The sequence below is a fragment of the Hippocampus guttulatus genome, chromosome 23, assembly GCF_054856545.1.
Source record: "Hippocampus guttulatus isolate MCC_2025c chromosome 23, RoL_Hgut_1.0, whole genome shotgun sequence".
Lineage (NCBI taxonomy): Eukaryota > Metazoa > Chordata > Actinopteri > Syngnathiformes > Syngnathidae > Hippocampus > Hippocampus guttulatus.
Window position 1 is genome coordinate 649,637 of NC_141283.1, and position 21,492 is coordinate 671,128.

Below are 21,492 nucleotides of genomic sequence, written 5' to 3' on the forward strand. Positions count from 1 at the left end.
CAGTTGAGCAAGGTGTGGTTTTCGCCGCGGCGTTTGAGAGCGGAGTCAGGGGCTCAATTTTTCACCATTTTCATGACTTTTTTTTTTTTAATGTACTTGACAATTTTTTTATCATTTGCATTTGGCAGGTTTGTTCAACATTCTTCTATATGGTGTGTCAAATTTACAAGACATTTATTTTTGCATTACAAGGTCTCACATGAAATTGTGGGATTGCGTAAATCACACTTGTTGAGAAGAAAACGCTTGTTTCTTATGCTTAGAACAAAGTAAAATGAATTACATAGAGTTTGAAATGTAAAAAAAACCCAACTCTTTTGCAACCAAAATCAATTTTTTACACACACATTCACGCTCAGATTCACTTCTTTTTCAGTTCAATTGAACAGTTTAGGTGGGATTAAGAAAACAAATGAAATGAGTAATTAAGAGACATGCTTGAGCAGTGAGGTAGACTGATGAAGTGGAAGCTGGTCTCTGCTACATGAGAGGTAGAGAGAAAAAAAATAAATTCAAAATCCTCCAAACTGCACTGTCGGGTGTGTACGTGTAGATGGACAGACGGGGCTGTGTTATCATATATACAGTCACTGGACACTTCATCAGGTATACACACACAGTGTAATGGTGAAAAAAAAATGCTGAAACTGAATATTTCAATTTCCCCAAAACAACCCCTCAAAAGAATCTCCTGGAAAGTAAAGAAAAAAACTATACTTCCACATCAGTTTCACTGACAAACACAAAACTGGGGGTCTAATCGCCATTCAACATGTGTACCTAATGAAGTGAGCGGGAAAAGGCTATGTGTGTATCCACTGCGAGAGTGGGGGGCCCATTATGCATCGCCAAAGGATGAGGCCTTGTCCTTCAACAGGTCCACACACACGTGACAACTCCAGCTTCCTGTGGACACAAAATGTCAATGCAAAATTATAATATATCTATTCACAAATTTGACCTTGACTGATTCAAACCATTTCTAGTTCGAAAATGTGAGGGAATGACCTTTCCAACTTGAAGTCTCACATTCAACAGTCCAACAATTGACTTAATTCTACAGTATTTCAGTTCAGGTTCATCTCTTCAGCATTCACACAAAATTGGCACAGAAAATATATTCTCTCCTGATTCCCTACGATACCTTCTGGAGGCTGGGTCATGGGTGGCTTGAGGCAGTACATGTGGTAGCCCCGGTCGCAGTCGTCGCAGAACAGCAGCTGGTCCTGAGCGCGACACATTTTATTCCATGATAGTATGTCATAGAAAAGAAAAACTACATTTCGTTTGAGGTACGTACGTCATTTTCTGAGGTGCCGCAGAGGCTGCAGGACTTGCACTCAATGCACTGCCACTGGTATGTTCTCACCGCGTGCATCATGTTGTCGGTGAACTGCAGACATGTCGGGTGGCCTGTGCATATGTGGGGAAACCAAAATTTGTATGTTTAATGCAAATATTACAATATAATATATTACAATAACCGTGCAAACTCATTTGGCTGTGTCGTAAACTCTGGTGACGACCAATGTGGACAAACCTAAATGTTAACGTCATTAAAAATGATTTTTTGTCAAACCTATGACTAACGTGCTATTCAAAAAGCCTCTTCATGACCTCACAGCATGTTAGCATCTTGTGCTAGCAGGAGCGATGAATCATCATCGATAGTAGCTCAAGAATGCACAGTCCGTTAGCACTTAGCAACTAGCATTTTTACATTTTTGTGTGAAAATTCGTGTGGCTGTGCCGTAATATTGCTAAGAGTTAAACTTTCATGACGACCAATGTCGAGAAACATAAATGTTGACGCCATTACAAACGAATTTTTGTCAAACCTATGATTAACTCATTCACTCCCAAAGACGTTTTTAAACGTCTTTTCAGACTTGGTCCAGAATTGGCTGGTACTGAAAGAGTTAACGTGCTAGTCAAAAAACCTCTTCATGACTTCACACCATATTAGCATCTTGTGCAAGCGGTAGCAATGAATCATCTATAGTAGCTACAGGATGCATAGTCTATGAACAACTAGCATTTTTGTATTTTTTATTAGCTCCAACTTTTGTGCACGTAGCTGCATCCCATTGACTCGGCGTGTGAGATCCGAAGTCCATTAACCCGCACCCGCGGTGTTCTTTTGTTCCCTTAAAGCATTGATGTTTGGGATTTACCGGAGCGTCCACAATCAGAGCAGGAAACCAGCTCCTCGGCCTGCCCCGTCTTCCTGTTGGAGTCCTGGTCTCCCAGGCAGAAGTCGCAGTAGTCATTGGGAATGATGATGCCGTCGGGACCCTTCTGAGCTGCAGTGACACAAAAACTCTAGTTCGGAAGATGCAGCTATTGTATAGATCATCACATAATGTCACGTCATGGTGAAAAGGTCTGTTGGATTGGATAGTTAAGTGCTTAATACGTTTGTGGTTGTCGGAGAGTCGCGTGGGGGACGGGGCCGGCTCGCTGTCCTTCTCCTCCTCGCCGCCTTCCTCCTCTGCCAGATGGGTGTGCGTGTAATGGTAACTCAGGCCAGGACGGTTCTTGTAACGCTTTCCACAGACTGTAAACCAAGAACCAGAAAAACGTTACGTGAGAGCGCCTGCATAAATACCCGGGCAGATCGTTTATCAGAGATTAGGGTTGATCGTTGCTAATCTCTGCTTTAATGGGCAAAAAAAAAATTAGTTTATTTCATATGGTAAAACTACAGAGGTTAGGGCTTTGGTTAGGGACACAAGAAAAAGTGAGAAACACATAAATGATATAGTCAGACTGTTAAAAGAATGAAGTCGCGATCATAAAACCCCGAACAGGGGCGTGTTGACTTTCTATCCACCGCGAATGGAAATTTGTCCAAATATTATCACAATTATCTCATTCATGGGAACATCTGTGGGGAACATGCGTCTGGTATGCCAAAGCCAGCCAGTTAGCCTGTCGGCATGCCTTGTCATTAGAAAGCATCGAAAAAAGCGTTAATGGCATGCTTTTTTTTTCGTTTGGTTTTGTTTTTTTAAGCATTCAAAGTCATTAGTGACAGCACACAGGAAGAACTCTGGAGGAGAGATACCTTCTTCAGCCTTTTTTGAATTATGCTTTTGTTTGTGTCTATCTGGAACAGAGGAGACACACAAGCAAAAACAAACAAACAAAAAAAAAAGATGGACAGGATTCATTCATTTTGCTTTTCCCAAAAGTGGTTCATTCATCAGTCCGCATCTGCAATCCTTCCTATCGGAGAGGAGCATGCTTATAAAGGCAGGTTGTCTAAACAGACCCGTCTTTCTTCATGCCAGGGGACAGGAAGCGACTTGAAGGGAATTGAAATGGCTTTTTATCACAGACAGAGTGATCCAGGGTATGTACGAGACACACACACACACACACACACACACACGCACACGCACAAGATAAAATTAGAAATTCTTTCCGGTATCTTACTGTCGCAAACATAAGGTTTATCCTGGTCATCCAAACTGACCGCTTCGGTCTTCTTACGACTGGAGCCTCGGTTCTGTAAAGACAATGTAATTTTTTTTTTTAAAGCCATTCTCTTGATTCCTCATAATTCAACGCAAATTCACGGTGGTGGAAATTTCAATTTTATTATGGCGTTAGGAAAGGGATTGAGAACGAGTGTGCAAGAAACGTGCATTCATGACTGATTCTCGGGGTATTTGGACTCACTTTGCCTCGGTTTCTGTTCTTCCTCTTCGGCGTATCCGCTTCGAAGTCTTCGTCGTCTTGAAAAACGTCGCCGTTTTCCTCGGCCTCCAGCACTCTCTACGGAGGAAACATGCAAACAGAGAGCTTGAGCTGCACTAACAGGTCCAAAAAAAGGCAGCGTGAGTTAAAACAATGAGTGACATATAAGATCAGCAGACGGTATTATGTCTACGCTCACCTGTATTTCCAGCAACGTCTCCTCTTCCTTGCACACGTTGCTTTTCTTTTCCAGGAGGTTGTCGCTCCTGAGCAGAGTCTCCAGTGTTGTGGCCTCCCCTGGGGGCCCATCACGCTTGGGGGCCAGCTCAGCCTCTGTGGAAAAGAAATGATATATATGTGTGTGTGTGTGTGTTTGTGTGTGTGTGTGCATATATACTGTATATACAGGTATATATATGCAGTATATATATATATATATATATATTTTTTTTTTTATTAACCTAGTGTGTCTGATGTCATTTAGGTTTTTAAATAGATCTGTTCATTATGTTCTTTCCAACTATTTAACACTAACCTTGTGCATGGACCTTCTCTCTCTCTCTCTCACACACACAGTCACTCAGGAAGTATTAAATAAACATGAAGCACCCCCCCCAAAAAAAAAAAATCCTGTGAGGGGAGCAGTCACATTCCTTTGCAGTGTGTTGTCATTGATATCTGGGCCGCGCTGCACAACCCTCTCCCTACCCCGTTTCTTTTTTTTTTTTTTTTTTTTCTAAAATAACTCTTTGAACTCAGTATTACGTTGCCTCTGGAGGACGAGGAGGAGGGGGAAAAAATGGCGGCAGAAACAGACTCGCCTTAGCGGCCTCCCTCCCCTCTTATCGGGTTCCTGCTATGCATACATACAAAAAAACAAAACAACAAAAAAAAACCCAAGTAGACTTCATAAACCTCACTTACAGTCTAATGCTTCACATTCAAATGATTAGAGGCCCGCTTAGGGTGTTTATGTGCAGTGGTTGTGTGTGCTTCTATGTGTGGAAGTGTCTGTGCACGTTTCTACACAACAGTGAGAGGGGGCATTGATTCTGGAAAGAGAAAATGAACCTGAAGACCAGGCTAACCAGAGCCAGATGGTCAGATAGTGAGTCTTGAAGCCACATGCACGCACACACACACACACACACACACACACATATGCATGCAACCATATTATTGGGTTTCCCTCATGTGCTGATTTTTTTTTCTTTTGGCCCCATTTACATGAATGCTGTTTGTGACTCTTATCATGATGAAAATCAAAACACACGCATCATTGAGAAACCCAACACACAACATTAGGATTTAGTTGATTATGCACCGACGTGTATTGCTGTGTACGTGTGTCACCTACCTAGCCGAAGCTCACACAAGCGTAGTTGGGGATCGAGGGGTGAGTGGAGTCGCCGCTTTTTTCGCCAGCAGCGCGCTGGGTAGGCGTACATCTGTCCTGACACTCTGCCTGCCACACACACACACACACACACACACACACACACACACACACACACACACACACACACACACACACACACACACACACACACACACAAATGCACACAGTAGTGCACGTATGAGGGTACACAGGAAGAATGTTAACAAGCACTGTCAAGCTTAGCATTGGAACAAAACTACCATTGAAAACTACAAACACACACACACACACACACACAAACACACACAATTATGTCAGTGTTCAGGCTAATGATCCACATATCTCAGGAAGTATCACTTCGGATGTTTGTCACAATTTGTGTGGCGAAGAACGTGGTTGATTTATTTTTGGTCTTGACGGGGCAGAAGGGGTGAAGAAAAGGAGGCGGGAGAAGATTCGAAAGCAACATAATGTGCGTCAGGTCCGCCCGCAAAGTGCAGGGTGCGGCCGGTGGGGCGCCGTGGACGGAGGGCAGGCTATTTGTGTCCCGACTCCATGCGAAATGAGCAAAAATCTTCCTATTCTGTTGGATTTTGTGTGACACAGGTGGTGACCTACTCATAAAATATACATTTATATCTATATTTGAGTCCATATAACAATAAACCCAGTAGCATCGTATCGACGTTTTCGACAACTCAACCCCCAAAGTCGAAATTTGGCATGGAATTGGGAAGAAATGTCTCGTCTGAGTAGACCCACAAAAAAAAAAATCTCAAGAACCCATGACTGAAGAGCAGGAAGTCTGCCATTTTGATTTTATGCAGTTTCAGTTTGGGAATCCAGTTAAAACTGGGCAACATGAAATTTGGCAGGCCTATCGACCAATAGTCGACCCACAAAAAAGTCTCAAGAGCTCATGCCAGAATAGAGGTAGCGGTGAAATTTGACGGTCCACAAAACACTCAACTCTTGGACCTCTGGTTTCCTTCAAGTCTCACCTGGCTGCCGCTGGCACTTCTCCATCCAGATGTAGCAGTTGTTCTGGGCAACGCCAGTTTGCGAGTCCAGGAAGGGCATCCGCACGCTACGCTCGGCACGCAGGCGGGCGTTGTAACTGCGGCACTGCTCGATGGCATCTTTGTAGAACTGGTCGCCCATACTGGTGACAGACGATATTGGGGATTATTGACTTTTTCAAACCACGGAAAAACTATCAAGTGACTGTGTTGTGGGGTTCACTCTTACTTTGTACATACACATGGGGGTTTCAAATTACAAGACATCTCCTTCGCCATTTATCCAAGGTCCACCTGTACTATCAGACATGAATAATCAGTGTCATATTATAAGAGTGCGGCGGTTCCCAGCCAGAAGAATCAAAGGATGGGGATACCCGCATGTAAGCAGGATGGTATCTGATTTTGTATTTGTGTCCAAACAAGCCGAGGAGGCTCTGGAGATGCCGTGCGCAGATATGTAAAGAATGCCAAATTGGACAAGGACCGGTATGTGGATTTCACAAAGATGTTCATTGTTTGGATGGAAGGGCGAGCGTGTGGGTCAAGAAGATGAGGGAGGGCTCATTGGCCAATTCATTCGCTACTCTGTCAACATCGAATACTTTGTGAAAAAAAAAAAGACGTTGACGGAGAGAAGGAACGTCAAATGTTGAAAAGTAAAATTCAGAGTTCGCGCTTTTCTTTTTCTTTTTTTACTTGCAGGCAAGTAAAAGAGTTGAAACAGTGTTTTTTTTTTGACAAGAGCTTTATTGTACGTCATCTTAAGAACAGAATGTGAGTACTGTCTGTCTAAATGAAGGAGGTCCTCGGTGTACGGGGACGTCAAGTTTTCAATGGCGCGCAATGAACTAGTTTGCATCGTGTCATGAGAATACGTGGCACAAGACGACGCGTTCAGTTACCGCCGTACTTGCTGTTTTTTTAATCTTAATTCTGTAATTAGGATTTTACCACTGTGCCAACACAGGTTAGCGATACACTAACGTACAGTTTTGGATTTTGTCGCAACCACAGGAATATAGAAAAATAATGATGTTTATTTTCTCCTCTGCCTGACCTTGGGTCACCTTCCAATGCTTCCTCGGGCGACTTCATACGCTCTTATTTAAGTGAGTCACCGCGCATGTGTGCCCGAGTGCCTTCACGTGTTTTACAATGATATTCAGTGGAAAAAAAGCACGCGCGTCCTGAGACGAGCACGACTGAAGCATTTCAGATCGCTTTGTTTCTGCATTTGGCTATATTTCCCCTTTTCGTGCATGTTCTCTGCTGCTTTATGTAACCTTTCTTTACAAACATGGCTATGTCACCAATTGAGATATTCGAATGATGTCAAAGCTCACATGTACGCTGCACTGGCAGATAGCCGATGCAGATGTTGGATTTTTCTCCATGTTTGGAAGAGGAAGCTATCCGATTGCATGTGTGTGTGTGTGTGTGTGTGTTTTTTTCCATCGACTGAATTGTGCCTCTTGAGACCAAAAAGGTGGAATCATATCCTTTGAACCGCGCAGTATAAATCCACCCCTTCGTTCCAATGAGAAGCAGACGACAATCTGAACAACGCTGGAAACGTTTGGGGAAAGCGTTTTTCCATTCCACAGAGGAATGGTCGGATGAGTTTTATGCAGAGGAAGGACACCTTTTGGTCACCTCACCTCACAAAATTCCCACAGACACACTCTCAAAATCCTGTGGTGAGCCTTCACCACGAGAGTGGAAGCTGTTGGAACTGCCAGGAAGTTTTTCCACAGTTGACATGAAATAGAGGGGGGGGGGGGGTGAACGTCTGCTCATCATTTCACCACATCAAATCTTCCTCGTCTGCCACATGTTATATTCATGTCCCTCGCTTCAGCGTTTTGAGTTCCTCTTTTCTCAAAACAGCAATGAATCGATGGTGAACTCATCAGTGCCGTGATAAATTACCGTCGGGGTGCTACGGGAAGAGAAACTGCCTCGTCCTCGAGCCATGCATCTAACTCCGTAAACAAACACACTGCGGCTCGGCCTCTGAATGGCCGCTGTCGTGGCTGGCGATATGCTTTTGGCAAAATGATTACAATAAATAAATAAATGATAGCTGCTGCTGACGGTGACAGTGGCAGTTTGATACATCCGCGAATCATCATCTTTGTCAGACAGAAAAGTCTTGGTTCAAAAATTTTTGTCATTGTGTTCAATGAAATGTCATTGATCAAAAGTACCAGCTATATTCGTGAATACTCAAAGAGTGAATACTCCTACTGGTATGGGGAAAAAAAAGTGGTTTCTCACATCCCTACAAATCGATATGTGCAGAGCATGAAAAGCTAAAAAAAATCTCACACGATGTTTTACACCAAAACGGCAACAGACGAACCTCCCTTCCTGTTTACTTCCTGTTTCAAGCCTCCCTCCAGCCCATTTAAGCGTCAAACGAGGTGATTAACCGGAACTGTGAGCTTGTGTCCTCACAATACCGGGAATGGCGTAGTTTCATGCAAATATTTAGGGCTTGTTGTAGGCTGAGGCAGAGCAGGAGCAGGGTGGGTGTGTTGGGGCTGGGGGGGGGGGGGGGGTAGTCAGAGCAAGAAAACATAAATTGGGTCGGGAGGGGGGTGTTTGACATGTCTCGGGGGCACACGTGTTCCCTTTCGACCCATGTCACCCTCACACGCAGGGTAGGCGGGGGGGTGAAAAACACACAAAAGGGAAAAGGTGGATGGGGGGGGGGGGGGTGAGAAGGGACATCAGGGAAAGGGTTGATGAGGAAATGCAGCGGGCTTAAAATGTCCCCGCTGCAGCTGGTGTGAAATGGAGGAAAAGATGGATGCATCGATGCAGGGCAAGGTTCCCTCATCCTGTTTTATGGATTTATGAAGTGCATGCAGCCAGACTAAACCCCCCACCAGCTCACACACCCCCAAATCCTCCACCACGGCATTATGGGTGTGGGGCACACGGCGACCCAACATATAAAACAAACACATAATAAAAATTACACAACCCCCACAGTGCCCTCCATGCCCAACCCCCTCACGCAAATATGGAAACCTTTCATAATAATGTTGATCCAGACGATGCGTTGTGAGGCTTAAGGATGCTCACCGTCATCACATATTATATTGTGCATTTGTATTCTCTTTTGCATTCGGTGAAAGACAGTGTCGAATAAAAAGATCCTATTGACACATTTTGTGAGCTTAAAAAAAAGCCAACAACAACAACAGCATAAAATTTGACGATGCATTTGTGAGATGGTTTATTATTACACCACACATTCTATTTATATACTGTATATATTTCTGGACTAAAACAATAACAATGACATTCTGGGGGGGGGGGGGGTTTGCTTGAATATTTGATAATAAAAAGCCAACACGATGACTGAATCTGCCAAAAATTGTCCCCCCAAAAACCTTGAGTCTTCTACCCCCCCCCCCCCCCTCCCTCCAGCCCCCAAGGAATTTTGGATCACTTTCTGTTATGACCTCTACCAAGGAGTTTCGAATGTTGTGTAGGATCTAGGTTCTTTCTCCATTTGTCTGAATATTCGAAGTCACGATGTACGTTCCGCGAGGATCTTAACACATAGTCAAGCATACACAATGGGTTTGTATCAGTGAACGTGCAGATACGAATAAGGATTATTCCAATTTGGCCTGGGTCCTCCATACCCAAGCATCACCACCAGCTCGTTCTTCCTTGCCACCTATGACAACAGATGGACTCTGGAGGATAATCTGCTGTTCGGACATTTACAACAACAAAAACAAGCGCATATAGTGCAGTAGCTCGACACTGTTTGCAGCTTAAGCTGTTCTGCAGAAACGCAGGAGTCGCCGGTCTGCTAAAGTTCAGCCTGTGTGTTTCACTCTGCGTCATCGTGCCCCTATTAATTTTGACTGAGGAATTCAGGAAAGTGAAAATAATGCTGAGAACAGAGAGCGCACTACTGGAAAGACAGCATTGAGGGAAAGCAGGAAAGAATCTGAATAGCTTGCGACTCATCCTTACAAACGTGGTAAAGTCTCTTAAAGACAAAAAAGTATTCCGAGTATCATGCAATAAGAATCATGACAGTCATGACATTCTTAACCAAATTAGTGGTTCTCAAACTTTTCACCTGCCCAGATCCATTCACAATCACACTTGTGGACAATTTAAAATTACCCATAGTTCATCGGTAAACCAACATGCATTTTAGAATGTTGGAGGAAGACCACATACAAAGAAACTCGTTATCATGGTTTTCTTCACTTGAGTTTTTGTTTGTTTCATTTTCCACAGATTGAAAATACTTCATTTGGAGATTTTTAATGGCGCTGTGCTTTTGTGTTATTCAAAACTGCACCTATCGAGGTATATAAAAGAGCAAAAGTAAAAAGGAAATTAAATCCATGTTTTGTTTTGTTTTTAACCACAACAGGTTAAATACAAAAACAGTAAATCGAGACGTGTATGCTTGGAGCTCTCAGTTTGCATGTGTGGTACAAAATAAAAAGTGATTAATATGCTGGCAATGATTAAAGGATTTCTCGGTTGAACCTCAAGGTATTGTGGACAACTTTTTTTTTCAAAGAACGAGTGGATGTTTATCATATCATTCCATTTTATATGATTGCGCAATCCATCAAATGGCATGCCATACATTACCTGCAGACACGCGTGCATAGATTGTCCAGGTCTAACAATAGCATCGTTCAAATGTGTTATTTGGATTTCCGTGAAGCACATGCACTCCCTTTTATGCATTCAGACAATCGCACCCTGTGCAATCTCACACACGTAAATAATAAACGCTTACTTACGATTTTAAAGGATTCTGGATTGCAGTCGCCATTTTCCAGCAGGACGCGTAACGCACTACTGTATTCCAAATCTCGATGTAGTTTGGGACCCAAAAAACATGAGGAGGAGGAGAAGGAGGAGGAGTGAGCGGTTTGACCCACAACCGATGTGTGCAGCAACGTCGCGCCAGTGGGCGCAGCCTCACTCAAAACTGCTGTTAAAATGAATACAAGTAAAACATGATAAAAAGAGATGTTTTTTTTACGTTTTAGGATGGAATACTGTTAAAATAAGTAGGATTGCATTTTCTTGGCCATGTAGCGAGTCACTTATTGTAATTACTCAAAATACACTTCAGGTAGTAATTCCATAAACAAAATGATGAGTATGATAGTAATAAAGTGTCAATTTAGATTGTTTTGGGATAATGAACTGATGAATAAACCAGAAATACAATATACTGAAGCAAAAACCAATGGAGAAAATAGCCAATGAAAGCTTACCAAGTCATTTACTATGTTCACCATATACCAATGGCGACCTGTCACTATCAAACCCGAACAATACAATCTATTCAAAACGTGCCAAATTAATCAATTAAATATTAGTCATGTATTACAAAAATACAATAAAAAAACTAGATTTTATTGTCAATAAAAGCAAACAGCCAATAAGAGCTCCCTACGTCACGTACCGTTGTCAACTATTAACCAATGACGATTATTTCAAGGCGGGACCAAATGGCGGAAACTCACTCGCCGAAAAGCTCGATTTCCAAGCTTGGAAATTATTTGAAACTACAAAAACGTCCAGTTCTTCTACACGTCATGCAATTTACCAACAGGTAAACGAAACTCACCACTTGAATGTTATACTTTGCCGCTAAATTAGCCGCAGCATCACGACAACCCGCAAACTTTGGCGACCTCCACGTTGGAACACGTTGTCGTGAGATGAAATGAAAACAAAAACAAAACAGACAATGTGGCATCCGTTCAGGGTGGACTGACGTGCCAAGATGAAAAAGTGGAACTGGAAAGATGGCCAACGAGACCGGAGAGAACAGCAAGGTTACACTCGCCACCGTGGACGTGGACGGTACCGGGCGAGACAGTGGAGACCATCACGGGTCGACAGGTGGGGCTGTTTTTTGTGCCTGCAAATTTCAGTTCTTAAAATGTCATGCCAATGCTGTGTTCAAAGGAACAGATATGGTGATGCAGGGCCTTCTTCCATAAGATCTGACAACCAAGCCAGCTCTTCTTCCTCAAACAGCAGCGCAGCGCCAGGTCAGTACCAGGTATCCCCAAAGGTAAGATTGATCCCTGACTTAATCTAGACACACACTGCAAGTAAAAATCGAGATCCTTTTTCGTCATCAGAGCTGCCAGGTTTCTACTTTGACCCGGAGAAGAACCGATACTTCCGCTTGTTGCCGGGTCACAACAACTGCAACCCTCTGACCCGAGAGCAGCTGAAGGATAAGGAACGTGAGAAAGAGAGAGCTCGGATGCTTGCGGAGGATGGCAAGGCCACAAAAGTAATGGAACGTACATTGCGTTCAGATGGAGTGTATCCAACAAGCAAAAATGTGTTATCTTGCTTCTAGAAAGCACCGAGGGCAGGGCTCAATGCCTCCTTGCTTCTACAGAATCGACACCGTGGGCTGCTATCTGAGATGTCCTACTGCAGGTACTGTTGGTCTCCATAGTCAGTTTATGGTTGATCTTTGAAAGCTTTTGCAAAACCGATTTTACCCTGCGTTGTAATTTATACCTAAGATGTGCTGCGTGACCTCCATTGCCGGAGGTTGTTAGCGGTCAGCAGTCTCCAATTGCAGCTTGCGATCAGAGCTGCTGCCATATTTCTTTTTTTAATTATTATTCTCATTCCGTTTGTTTCATCTGCAATTCACCGATGGCACTGGCAACAATGCACTTTCAGACGGGTTCACGAGTGTAGGATCAGCGCCATGAGACGCCGAAAGCTGGACCACCAGAGCACAGACGACATTAGGACCATCGTGGTCGGTGCCGAAGCAAGCTCCCCGCTATGAACCCCCCGCCCCCCTTCGAAAAAAAAAAAGTCAAGCGGATTTGATTGTTATTCTCTCACAGGCCGACTCCAAGTGTGAACAAGTGTTCACCGTCAGCGACATGTCCCACGGGGGCTGCAAATACGGCTACATTAGCTTCAGCAAAAGCAGCAACAGTGGGTCTCTGTCCGTGGAAACGTGTGACAACCCTTACGTCACCAACTGCAAGGTGAAAATATTCAAGAGAATATTTAATGTAAAACTTGACTTTTCAGTGGCTATTACAAAAATAGTTGGCTTTTTGGAGTGGCTGCCTGTTATGAATTGGATCAGATTGATTGTGTATCATTTGGGTATTTTCAGCTGTCACAAACATGGTATTGAGCAATGTTTTGCATTTTCAATCCTTCTTACATGTGTTTCAGGTGAATTCCCTCTGCTGGGCCTCGGTCAGCGATCCGGACTCTCATGTGTTGTATCCTCTGATAATGCTTTTGCCTTATGTTTGATGTACAGTGAAACCCCGTTTGATGCGGTTAGATATGTTGCAGGCCCACCCGTGTTTGTTGAATGAAATGTGTTGTTTGCTCATGTTTTGCCTCAGCCCGGTACCCCTTAACTGAAGCCTGAATTTTCTAGACTGTGCCTGGTGGGTGTTGCGGACAGGCCGGGCTACGTCACTTTGCTTCCCGCTTCGCTATTCAGCAACTCTGACTCAAGTGACATCATTTATTTATTTATTTTTAATTACAATTATTATTATAGTAAATCGGTCATTGAACTTACTTTTATTGTACATTATAGCAGGGTCAAAGTTGCGCTGAGTCATAGCAAGAGATAAACCTCATAGTCCCGTTACTTTGTTTATCTAGTAAATAAAGAGAAGTATCATGAAATTGCTCTCGGTACACTTCAAGTGAGCTGTAGTAGAAATATTTTTTTTTTTTTTGCATTGATTGGATGTGCATGTGTACCTAATGAAGTGTCCCCTTCTGTCCACAGATCAGCCAGGGATGCATTGCAATTTTAAGATCCCCACTGCCTGGTGCTGTGCCTGGTGTCTACATCCGCAGTTTGACAAGTGGTTTAGTGTAGGTCAGTGTAAAAAAAAAAAAAGCTTTGTATTTATTTATTTTTTGTCCATGACACTGTAGCAATGTGTGTACATGTGTCGAATTTAATGGTCTCACTGTTTTTGTTTATTGGCAGGTTTATCTCATAAGGTGGTCCTGCAACAAGCCGTCACGGGCAAAAAACAAACTATCAGCGTCAACAGCGACGTTTTGGCTCAGCAGTTTTGTGTTAGAGTGAGTTTGCGTGTCTTTTTAAACTTGATTGTTGGATGGCATATGCCTATTGACGTATCAACCAAACGTGAAGGACTGCCATTAAATTTGGCCATATTGTCTGTATGTGTGTACCTGACTTTGACCTGACGACTAATCCACACAGGTCCCCTTACTGTTCAATGGCTGCCGATCAGGAGAGATATTCGGCCTTGACGCACGAGAGCTGAGAGGCAGCAAGGCGATGAGCTTTAGGCAAGAATCGTCCGTCACGTCGGTGCGCATCCTGCGGGACGAAAACTACCTGCTTGCTGCGGACATGTCAGGCCAGGTCAGGAATGGCACATTCATGACACCTTGACCACAGGAACTTCACAACTCTGTGATCTCTACGTCAGATCAAGCTCTGGGACATCCGGGCCAGGAAGCCAGTACAGCAATACCGGGGCCACTACAACGAGCATGCCCACCTTCCCATTCATGTCAGTGAGCCTGAGGGGCTTCTTTTGGCTGGTAGGGGACAAAATTACTCCACACTCTGTACTTAATATGATGTGCAAACACGTATGTTAAAAAAAAAAAAGCCATAGCATATTAGCATTTGTACTTGGCTACTTTACATGGCGTTGCAATTACATTCTTCTCTTTGCCTGCAGTGGGTCAGGACTGCTACACGAGGTGCTGGAGCCTGCGGGACGGCCACCTTCTGAGAACCATCCCGTCGCCCCACCCGGCCGCCAACGACGCCATCCCCAGCGTGGTCTTCTCCTCTGGCCTCGGTGGCCGCACGGGGGTCCCTGGCCTGCTTATGGCTGTCAAAAAAGACCTCTACCACTTCCCCTACAACACGGATGAGACAGAGTCACAGGATGTCTGATTGAATGTCGAAGAATTTCAAAAATGGTTCTTTTTCTGTTTTCAATGGTGTTGAATTGCACTGCAATAAACTAAGAGTTATTTCTTATATTTTTAGTAGTTCGAGAGCTCAATCTTTGTATTTTTTAACAGGAAGAATGATGGAAACTTTTACCCAAGTATGCTTGAGCGAGCAAATCAAAAACGACAAAACATAAAGTGACATATTTGGTGTTTAATTCATGAGCATGGTGCACTTGTAGCATTGCTTTAACTTTGTATCATGTTCATTTTTTTAAATTTACATACAGTACTTCGTTGCAGTTTTGTGTTTAAAAAAACCCCGCTTTGTCTAACATTCTTAAATTGTTCTTTTAAAAAAAAAGCACATTTTCATCAAATTAAACCCCAGAAAACTCAGGAAATGCCATTCTCGCATTCAAATGTATCCTTGACAGATGAACTGAGGACATGTCCCTGGCAAAAAAATAATAATAATGATAATACTTAAAAGGGCATGTTAGAACAGTGTCAAAATATATTCCAAATCTAAACTATAAATTTCCAGTTTCGATGTAATCGAAGCGAGTCCATTGCACTTTCCCTGTCCTCTCTGCCACACCTTTGAACATGCTTGGGGGGGAAAAAAAAAAAGGTCATCATATCATCCGGATAAAATATGTTCCATTGAAGAGGAAAAAAATAAATCACATAGCACCAGGTCAAGTGAGTAGGGAGGGTGGTCCGTCACAGCACTGTTCATTCCGGCCAGCCACGTTCAGATGATCAGGGCAGGCAGCGTGAGCAGGCGTCTTGGCCTGCAAAAACTCAGGCTAGTCGATCGTCTGGCTCACACTAAAGGGCAAAACTTGTAGTGTGTGTCTGAACTGACACCAGCCCTGGAACTTTTTTCTAGCACACTTTGTATTTGTTTGGATCACTAAAGTTTCAAGTCATTTCATGTGCGATGTCGCTTGTGAGTGGTGAGATTTTTGAAGGTCCAGCCTCAACAAAGTCATCTTGCGAACCAGTTCATCCAACGGTGAAAACAAAAAGGTGTTATGTGTGTATACGTTTGTGTTTTCAATTTCGATTTTGTCACGATTAAGGCTTTTCGATTGATGTCCGCCTTTTTAAAGCTAGCTAACTAAAGGCTTGTGGTGGCGTCAGCGTGGATAGGACGGATTTTTTAATTTATTTTTTGGTATATTGGAATGCATTTACAGTCCAACAATATACCACGATGGTTGACTTAAAAAAAAAAAGGCCCAAACGCAAGGACAGTAGTCAGCAGGTTGGTTACCAACATATACTAATACTGTGTAATAGTCCCACTTACGACGGACTGTGACAACTAAATTGTGGTTACGGATGACTGTGTGTTTGTCAATGCCCCTTCTCTCAGACCGTGATAAGCAATATAGGAAGACATAGGATGGGGCGACGTGATAGTCCTAACAAGAGTCTCGATCTTCGAGAGCGATTTGTCCAAAACGTGATTCTGTTCTCTCAAGTTCCTTTCATGATATGCAAATTTCATCGACTGACCACAGTTAAAAACAAAAAAATATCATCCAAAACCCAACTGGAAGAACCAGAGACAAAAAAGTGGTCCACGTGGTTTTGAAGTCCTGCTAGAGTTCCCCGGACTTCTGGCTGCATACGCTGCAGACCCTCACCGGGTGATCCCAACCCCGGGAGGGGACGGCACGCCGCTCCTCCGAGCAGTCTTTGCACACGCCCTGACCGCAGGCGCGGCAGTGGTGGATGGAGAGGCGAGAGGCCGAGAAGTCCCGCTGGCAGCCGCAGCAGGCCTGGATGTCCTGGTCTGGGACCCAGTACGCGGGACGTGCGGCTTCCTTCACCAGGCCTGGCAGACACGAAGGTTTAGAATACAAGAAGTCTCGGGTTTATGATATCGCTACGTGTTGGTTCGGGGTCGTGCGGTCAACGATCTTTTGTAGCGGCATGACAAAAAAAAACGTTGAAAACGCACTGTTGCGCGCATGTTCGTGTTGCGCGCCATAGGAACCGAACTCCACCGATAACAACTTGTTTCAGTTTCTTGGCCGTTCGTTTTTGTCTTTTTTTTTTCTCACCGAGCGGTATGTCGATGGCGCCGACGACGGCGCCAAGGGTGTTCTGAACAGCCTCCCCGACTTTCCTTGCGATCAAGGTGCCGCCTTCCTCCTCCAAGGCCGCATCCAGTAGCTCTGGAGCAGACACTCACGCGTCAGCCATCTTCCTGTACATCACGGTGAAAAAGGATGGAACATTTTTGCATACCGGTGGATATTCCTCTGTTCTGGAAGCACCCGTCGCAGACTCGAACGGGTGCCAGCCCCCAGCCTCTCTCGGGGACCGGGCGGGCTTTCGAGGAGCAGGCGTCGCAGAAGCCTTCGCCGCAGGCCCGGCAATGGTGCTTGGTGTCGTTGGCTTGGAAGTCCGCTGCACATTTGTGGCATTTCTGAAAGAAAAATCATGACGTTTATGTAAAAACAACAACATTAACTCATTCAGTACCAGCCAATTCTGGACCAAGTCTGAAAAGACGTTTAAAAACGTCTTTGGGAGTGAATGAGTTAATTAGCTAGGGGGAGCTTGGAATTCAAGTTTGAATGCATGCACCAGGAAAAAAAAATGTACATACCAGGATGAGAGAGTTGGGCGTCCAGTAAGTGGGAGCGATCTGGTCGGTGAGCCAGGAGGTGACCGCCTTGGCCGGCTTGACGCTGAGCTCCGACACCGACTGGGAGATGTACTTGACTCCATCCAGCAGCCTCTGGGCGGCGTTGTGATTGTCTTTCAGAAAGCCGTCCGACTGAAATGAGGACGATCTGTGATCAGTGTCGCAGGCGGAAGTCCTCGCTGGCCAACAAAATGTGCGAACACATTGACTTGAGTACGGCCTCACCCCCGGCCAGATGTGCTGGATCTCGGTTCTGACAACCGTTTCCACCGGGTCCTGGTTTCCATACCAGTACTGCCTGCTTCGATAAATCACTCCACAGTTGGGACACTCGATGACGTATCTAAAAAAAGAAAATATGGATGAAAAAGAAAAGACCGCAGTGAGTAGTGGCCTTTAAAATCATTCTTATCCAAGAAGTACTGGCAAGGGGGAAATCCGCCAACTCTAGCGAATGCCGCTGACTTGACTGGATTTGTTTGTGTGGTTTGGTACGTTGTCAGTATAAAATCACTTTCAATTACACCCAACCCATCAAATTTCCTTCTGTGACTCACCCAGACCAGGCGTAGACGGCCAAACCAAACCATGGCGAGTCGGACGAGGCCGTCGTCTTGGGAACCACGATCACCTCCTTCCCTCCCTCGTAACAGGCCTGGAAAGTTTTAGAAACGTAGTCGCTTGCGTCCTCGTTAAACGCGGCGTGACATGGAACGCTCACCTTGCACGTGTAGATGCGGTTGTCGTACTGCGCTGAGTAGCGGCATTGGCGCTTGGCTTCGTGTTCTGCTCCCTCCTTCAGGTGGTTCATGCTTCTCTTACAGCCTGACCTAAAAATCAACATTCCCTTTAAAATCTTTTGCACTAAAAACATAAATGAAACGACATTCGGTAATCCCCAGCATCTTCATGGCTCACGATGATCAAATTCACCTTTCGCATTGTTTTGCTATGGAATCTGTTTGTGTTTTTTGTGATCTTTCGGAAAGGCCCTAAGGTCCACTATATTGTTTTTGTTTTTTTTTCCTCTACGCCTGTAGCCGTAAACAGTAGCTAACTGTACTGTACATACCCACAACTCAGGCAGATGCAGGAGCAAGTGAAGTACTCATCGGGGAAGAAGGAGTTACTGGTGATGTGTTCATCAGGACTATCGCCACTGAAACGCTCACTCAGCGCCTGAAGAGATCAAGCGGTCATCAATAGCGACATCACCCATTTGGCAGAGGTAACTCGGGTGTCGCCCGACCCGCAAGGCCTTGTAGATGACGCCGGCGGAACGGGGCGAGCGTGTGGCGTTGTTGTCCAGCTGCTGCTCCAGGCTGCGCTGCAAGCCAATGAAGTCAGTGGGTGGGTTGTAGGTACGAGTCCCGCGGTACAGGATGGAGCTGAAGGCCTCGGGGAACACAGACAGCTTCCTGAAGCGCTCTTGAAGGAGGCGGTCTGCCGACTCGGACGGCTTGTCTGCAGATTGCAAAAAAAAGTCAACGCCGTGCGTTTCTGGTTGAGGGCCTCCTTTTGGTACTCTACCTGATCCTAAGAGTTTGGTGTGCACAGTCTCGTGGAAGATGATGACGGCAGGGCCCAGGGTGGACAGCGGGACATCCAGGCCGCAGCGCGTGGTGGTCGCCTTCAGCTCCCGGGCGAAGTGCTTCAAGTAGGCCTCCGAGGCGTCGCCCAGGAATTTGAAAAGGTCGTCGCGGAGACGGTCAGCGCGTGTCCGATAAATGACGAGATCCGAGATGGCCAAGACTTTGAGGAGCAGGCGGGTTCGCTGACCTTGACTAGACCCTGAGTCCCCCAAAAAATAAAATAAAATACAGAACTTTGCCTACGCTCCCTTGCACGAGTGTTTTGCAATGTGGGAAAAAAATTGCTTGAAAAGTCTCGATGAAATCTGACAGTTCACAATTCAATCACATCTTGATCCATTGTGGTGGTGTAGCAAGGCAGAAGTTCTCCAAATACGTGTGGACGTAACCAGAAGTGGGTTTCAAAGTCACAAATGTTTGCATCTTACCAGCTCCGAGGAGTCCTTCCGTGTCAATGACAACCACGTGGTGCAGCGGGTCCATGGCAGCCCACACTCCCAACGTGCAAGACTCCTGTGTCGGGGATGTTTTGAACACTTCCCTTCCAAGAAAGAAGGTGTGGTTCAGCGTGTGCGACTTCCCCTCGCCGGTGTTGCCAAAAATGGAGACCACCTTGAGGAGCTCGTCTGCGTCACATCCCAGTCTGTTCACAAACTCTTCCTCGTTCCTCACCTGAAAAAGCTCCTAAGATTAGTCCCTCCCTCCACATCAAACAATAGAGGAATGTCGAGGAACTCACCTGCATCTCCTCTTTTTCGTCCACCAACAGGAAACTGCACACTTTGTCTAGCTGCTCTTTAATGATGTCCAGCTCAGACTCGCCGGAGCTCACGCTGTTCTCTTGGGCACTTTTGGCCTGGGGGTACAGGGTGAGAGGATGCTTCCTCTTGTTCCCACCGCTATGGGTGCGTTTCTGGCAGTCCAAGCACAGGTTTATTTTGCATCCCTGGCAGCGGACGGCCGCTCGCACCCGCCCGGCCGTGACCGAGCCGCCGCCGCCGCCGTCCCCTTTGCACGAGTCGCAGAAGGGGACGTGGCCCGGGGCAATGCGAACCCGGTCGTGGTTCCTCATACGTTCCTGCCGGTGGAGCTCCATCTCGCAGCGGGCGCATTGAAGGCTGCTGCACTCGTCACATTCGAAGGAGGCCTCGTCCGACCCACCGCATGCGTAACTCTCTTGGCAGACGAGTGGTGTATTCGTGGTTTTATCTTCGGCGGGACTTTGACTACTCATCGTTGATAATGGAGGACTACACTCGACTATCAGCACACCTTGGCACAATTCCTCAGACCGAGAAAATAGCTCTAATGATCTAAATTAGCACTACAATAATGACTTTTGTCCGGTTTTCATGCACTCTTCTCATAGCTTCGAATCAGAATCTCCTGCGTGTTTTATCCATTTATGTTTGTTTAATCCTTTCTTCGGGTGCTCTCTTGGTCAAGTGGCTAACAGAAATGATTACTCAGGCAACCTTACAAGTATGCAACAAATAACACCAAATTCTACTGTGTGTAACGTGAGCACCTTAATCAAAACAACAGTTTCAAAAAGTAGTCAAATACAGTATATCCATAAAGGTGTGCTTAGATGTTGATCAAAAAATGTTCCAACATCTTTTTAACTCGTTAATAACTAAATGGGTTGATGCCAAGTTGCTAAACGACGTCTACTGTGACCATTGTTATTCATACGCTTGGAGAATATTGCATTAATAATAATTAGCAGTAATTATGTAGGAAAACAACAACCTCCGTGTCAATCGGCTGACCTCGCGGCGGTTACCAGTCCCAGCCGACGACGAATGACTCGACTTGACAAAACTGCCAGCTCGACACAGTTTAAAAAGTGTGCGCTGGCTAATAATAACGTAGCATAGCGCCCCGGTGCCACGCACTAACCTCGGCGATAAAGTTGAATTGCTGTGTCAGACCCCGGGAGGAGAAGATGTTGCTTTTACATCAGCTGATCAGCTTGTTTTTATCCAGGGTTGAGAAGTCAGACAGGGCGCAATGCATACTGGGAAATGTAGGAGAGCAGGATTGATGCTAAGCTCAAACAATCACCGTGTTTGAGTCATTGTTGTGAAATTGAGAATATTTTATTTTATGCTAGTAGTTATTCGTCTTGGTTTAAGTCGTTTTTTTTCTGAACGGGTA

The 21,492-nt window shown here is 45.0% G+C and overlaps 3 protein-coding genes across 6 annotated transcripts; 1 reads left to right on the plus strand and 2 right to left on the minus strand.

Annotated features, from left to right (window-relative positions):
- Nucleotides 1–155: 155 nt before the first annotated feature.
- LOC147185577 (zinc finger protein DPF3-like) lies at nt 156–11,055 on the minus strand. Of its 3 annotated transcripts, none has more exons than XM_086104105.1 (12): nt 10,896–11,055; nt 6,082–6,242; nt 5,060–5,167; nt 3,902–4,035; nt 3,685–3,780; nt 3,439–3,511; nt 3,068–3,109; nt 2,417–2,557; nt 2,175–2,303; nt 1,301–1,413; nt 1,145–1,226; nt 156–906 (listed from the first exon to the last, which is right to left on the minus strand). In XM_086104105.1, exons 1-12 carry the CDS (start codon nt 10,925–10,927, stop codon nt 839–841), a joined length of 1,179 nt encoding a protein of 392 aa, XP_085960231.1. In that variant the 5' UTR covers nt 10,928–11,055; the 3' UTR covers nt 156–838. The 3 variants fall into 3 exon arrangements, with proteins under 3 accessions (XP_085960231.1, XP_085960230.1, XP_085960232.1); XM_086104104.1 differs by lacking the exon at nt 10,896–11,055 and adding an exon at nt 6,329–6,450; XM_086104106.1 differs by lacking the exons at nt 3,068–3,109; nt 10,896–11,055 and adding an exon at nt 6,329–6,449.
- A 554-nt stretch (nt 11,056–11,609) lies between these two features.
- Nucleotides 11,610–15,160, plus strand: LOC147185578 (DDB1- and CUL4-associated factor 4-like). 2 transcript variants are annotated; one of them, XM_086104560.1, is made up of 14 exons: nt 11,610–11,719; nt 11,875–12,012; nt 12,079–12,164; nt 12,258–12,415; nt 12,485–12,567; nt 12,820–12,901; nt 12,993–13,139; nt 13,336–13,385; nt 13,550–13,629; nt 13,913–14,005; nt 14,120–14,217; nt 14,363–14,527; nt 14,595–14,709; nt 14,853–15,160. In XM_086104560.1, exons 2-14 carry the CDS (start codon nt 11,894–11,896, stop codon nt 15,071–15,073), a joined length of 1,497 nt encoding a protein of 498 aa, XP_085960686.1. In that variant the 5' UTR covers nt 11,610–11,719; nt 11,875–11,893; the 3' UTR covers nt 15,074–15,160. The 2 variants fall into 2 exon arrangements, with proteins under 2 accessions (XP_085960686.1, XP_085960687.1); XM_086104561.1 differs by having other exon boundaries at nt 12,085–12,164.
- Nucleotides 15,161–15,266: 106 nt separating this feature from the next.
- On the minus strand, nt 15,267–21,352 carry LOC147185579 (zinc finger FYVE domain-containing protein 1-like). Its single transcript, XM_086104397.1, has 12 exons — nt 20,072–21,352; nt 19,761–20,004; nt 19,271–19,531; nt 18,990–19,204; nt 18,813–18,919; nt 18,462–18,570; nt 18,298–18,395; nt 17,966–18,083; nt 17,702–17,872; nt 17,338–17,518; nt 17,151–17,264; nt 15,267–16,921 (listed from the first exon to the last, which is right to left on the minus strand). Exons 1-12 carry the CDS (start codon nt 20,564–20,566, stop codon nt 16,686–16,688), a joined length of 2,349 nt encoding a protein of 782 aa, XP_085960523.1. The 5' UTR covers nt 20,567–21,352; the 3' UTR covers nt 15,267–16,685.
- Between the last annotated feature and the right edge of the window lie 140 nt (nt 21,353–21,492).

Excerpts from the sequence above, each read along its gene's own strand:
- LOC147185577 (XM_086104104.1), bottom strand. The coding sequence starts at position 6,378 with ATGGCGAAGGAGATGTCTTGTAATTTGAAACCCCCATGTGTATGTACA. Across the intron at positions 5,168-6,081 it reads GAAGTGCCAGCGGCAGCCAG|GCAGAGTGTCAGGACAGATG; the intron begins GTGAGACTTGAA and ends TGTGTGTGGCAG. Across the intron at positions 3,781-3,901 it reads AGACGTTGCTGGAAATACAG|AGAGTGCTGGAGGCCGAGGA; the intron begins GTGAGCGTAGAC and ends TTTCCTCCGTAG.
- LOC147185578 (XM_086104560.1), top strand. The coding sequence starts at position 11,894 with ATGAAAAAGTGGAACTGGAAAGATGGCCAACGAGACCGGAGAGAACAG. Across the intron at positions 13,140-13,335 it reads CTTACGTCACCAACTGCAAG|GTGAATTCCCTCTGCTGGGC; the intron begins GTGAAAATATTC and ends CATGTGTTTCAG. Across the intron at positions 14,528-14,594 it reads CTGCGGACATGTCAGGCCAG|ATCAAGCTCTGGGACATCCG; the intron begins GTCAGGAATGGC and ends TCTCTACGTCAG.
- LOC147185579 (XM_086104397.1), bottom strand. The coding sequence starts at position 20,566 with ATGAGTAGTCAAAGTCCCGCCGAAGATAAAACCACGAATACACCACTC. Across the intron at positions 19,532-19,760 it reads GGAAGGACTCCTCGGAGCTG|GGTCTAGTCAAGGTCAGCGA; the intron begins GTAAGATGCAAA and ends TGGGGGACTCAG. Across the intron at positions 18,084-18,297 it reads GCCGTCTACGCCTGGTCTGG|ATACGTCATCGAGTGTCCCA; the intron begins GTGAGTCACAGA and ends TTCTTTTTTTAG.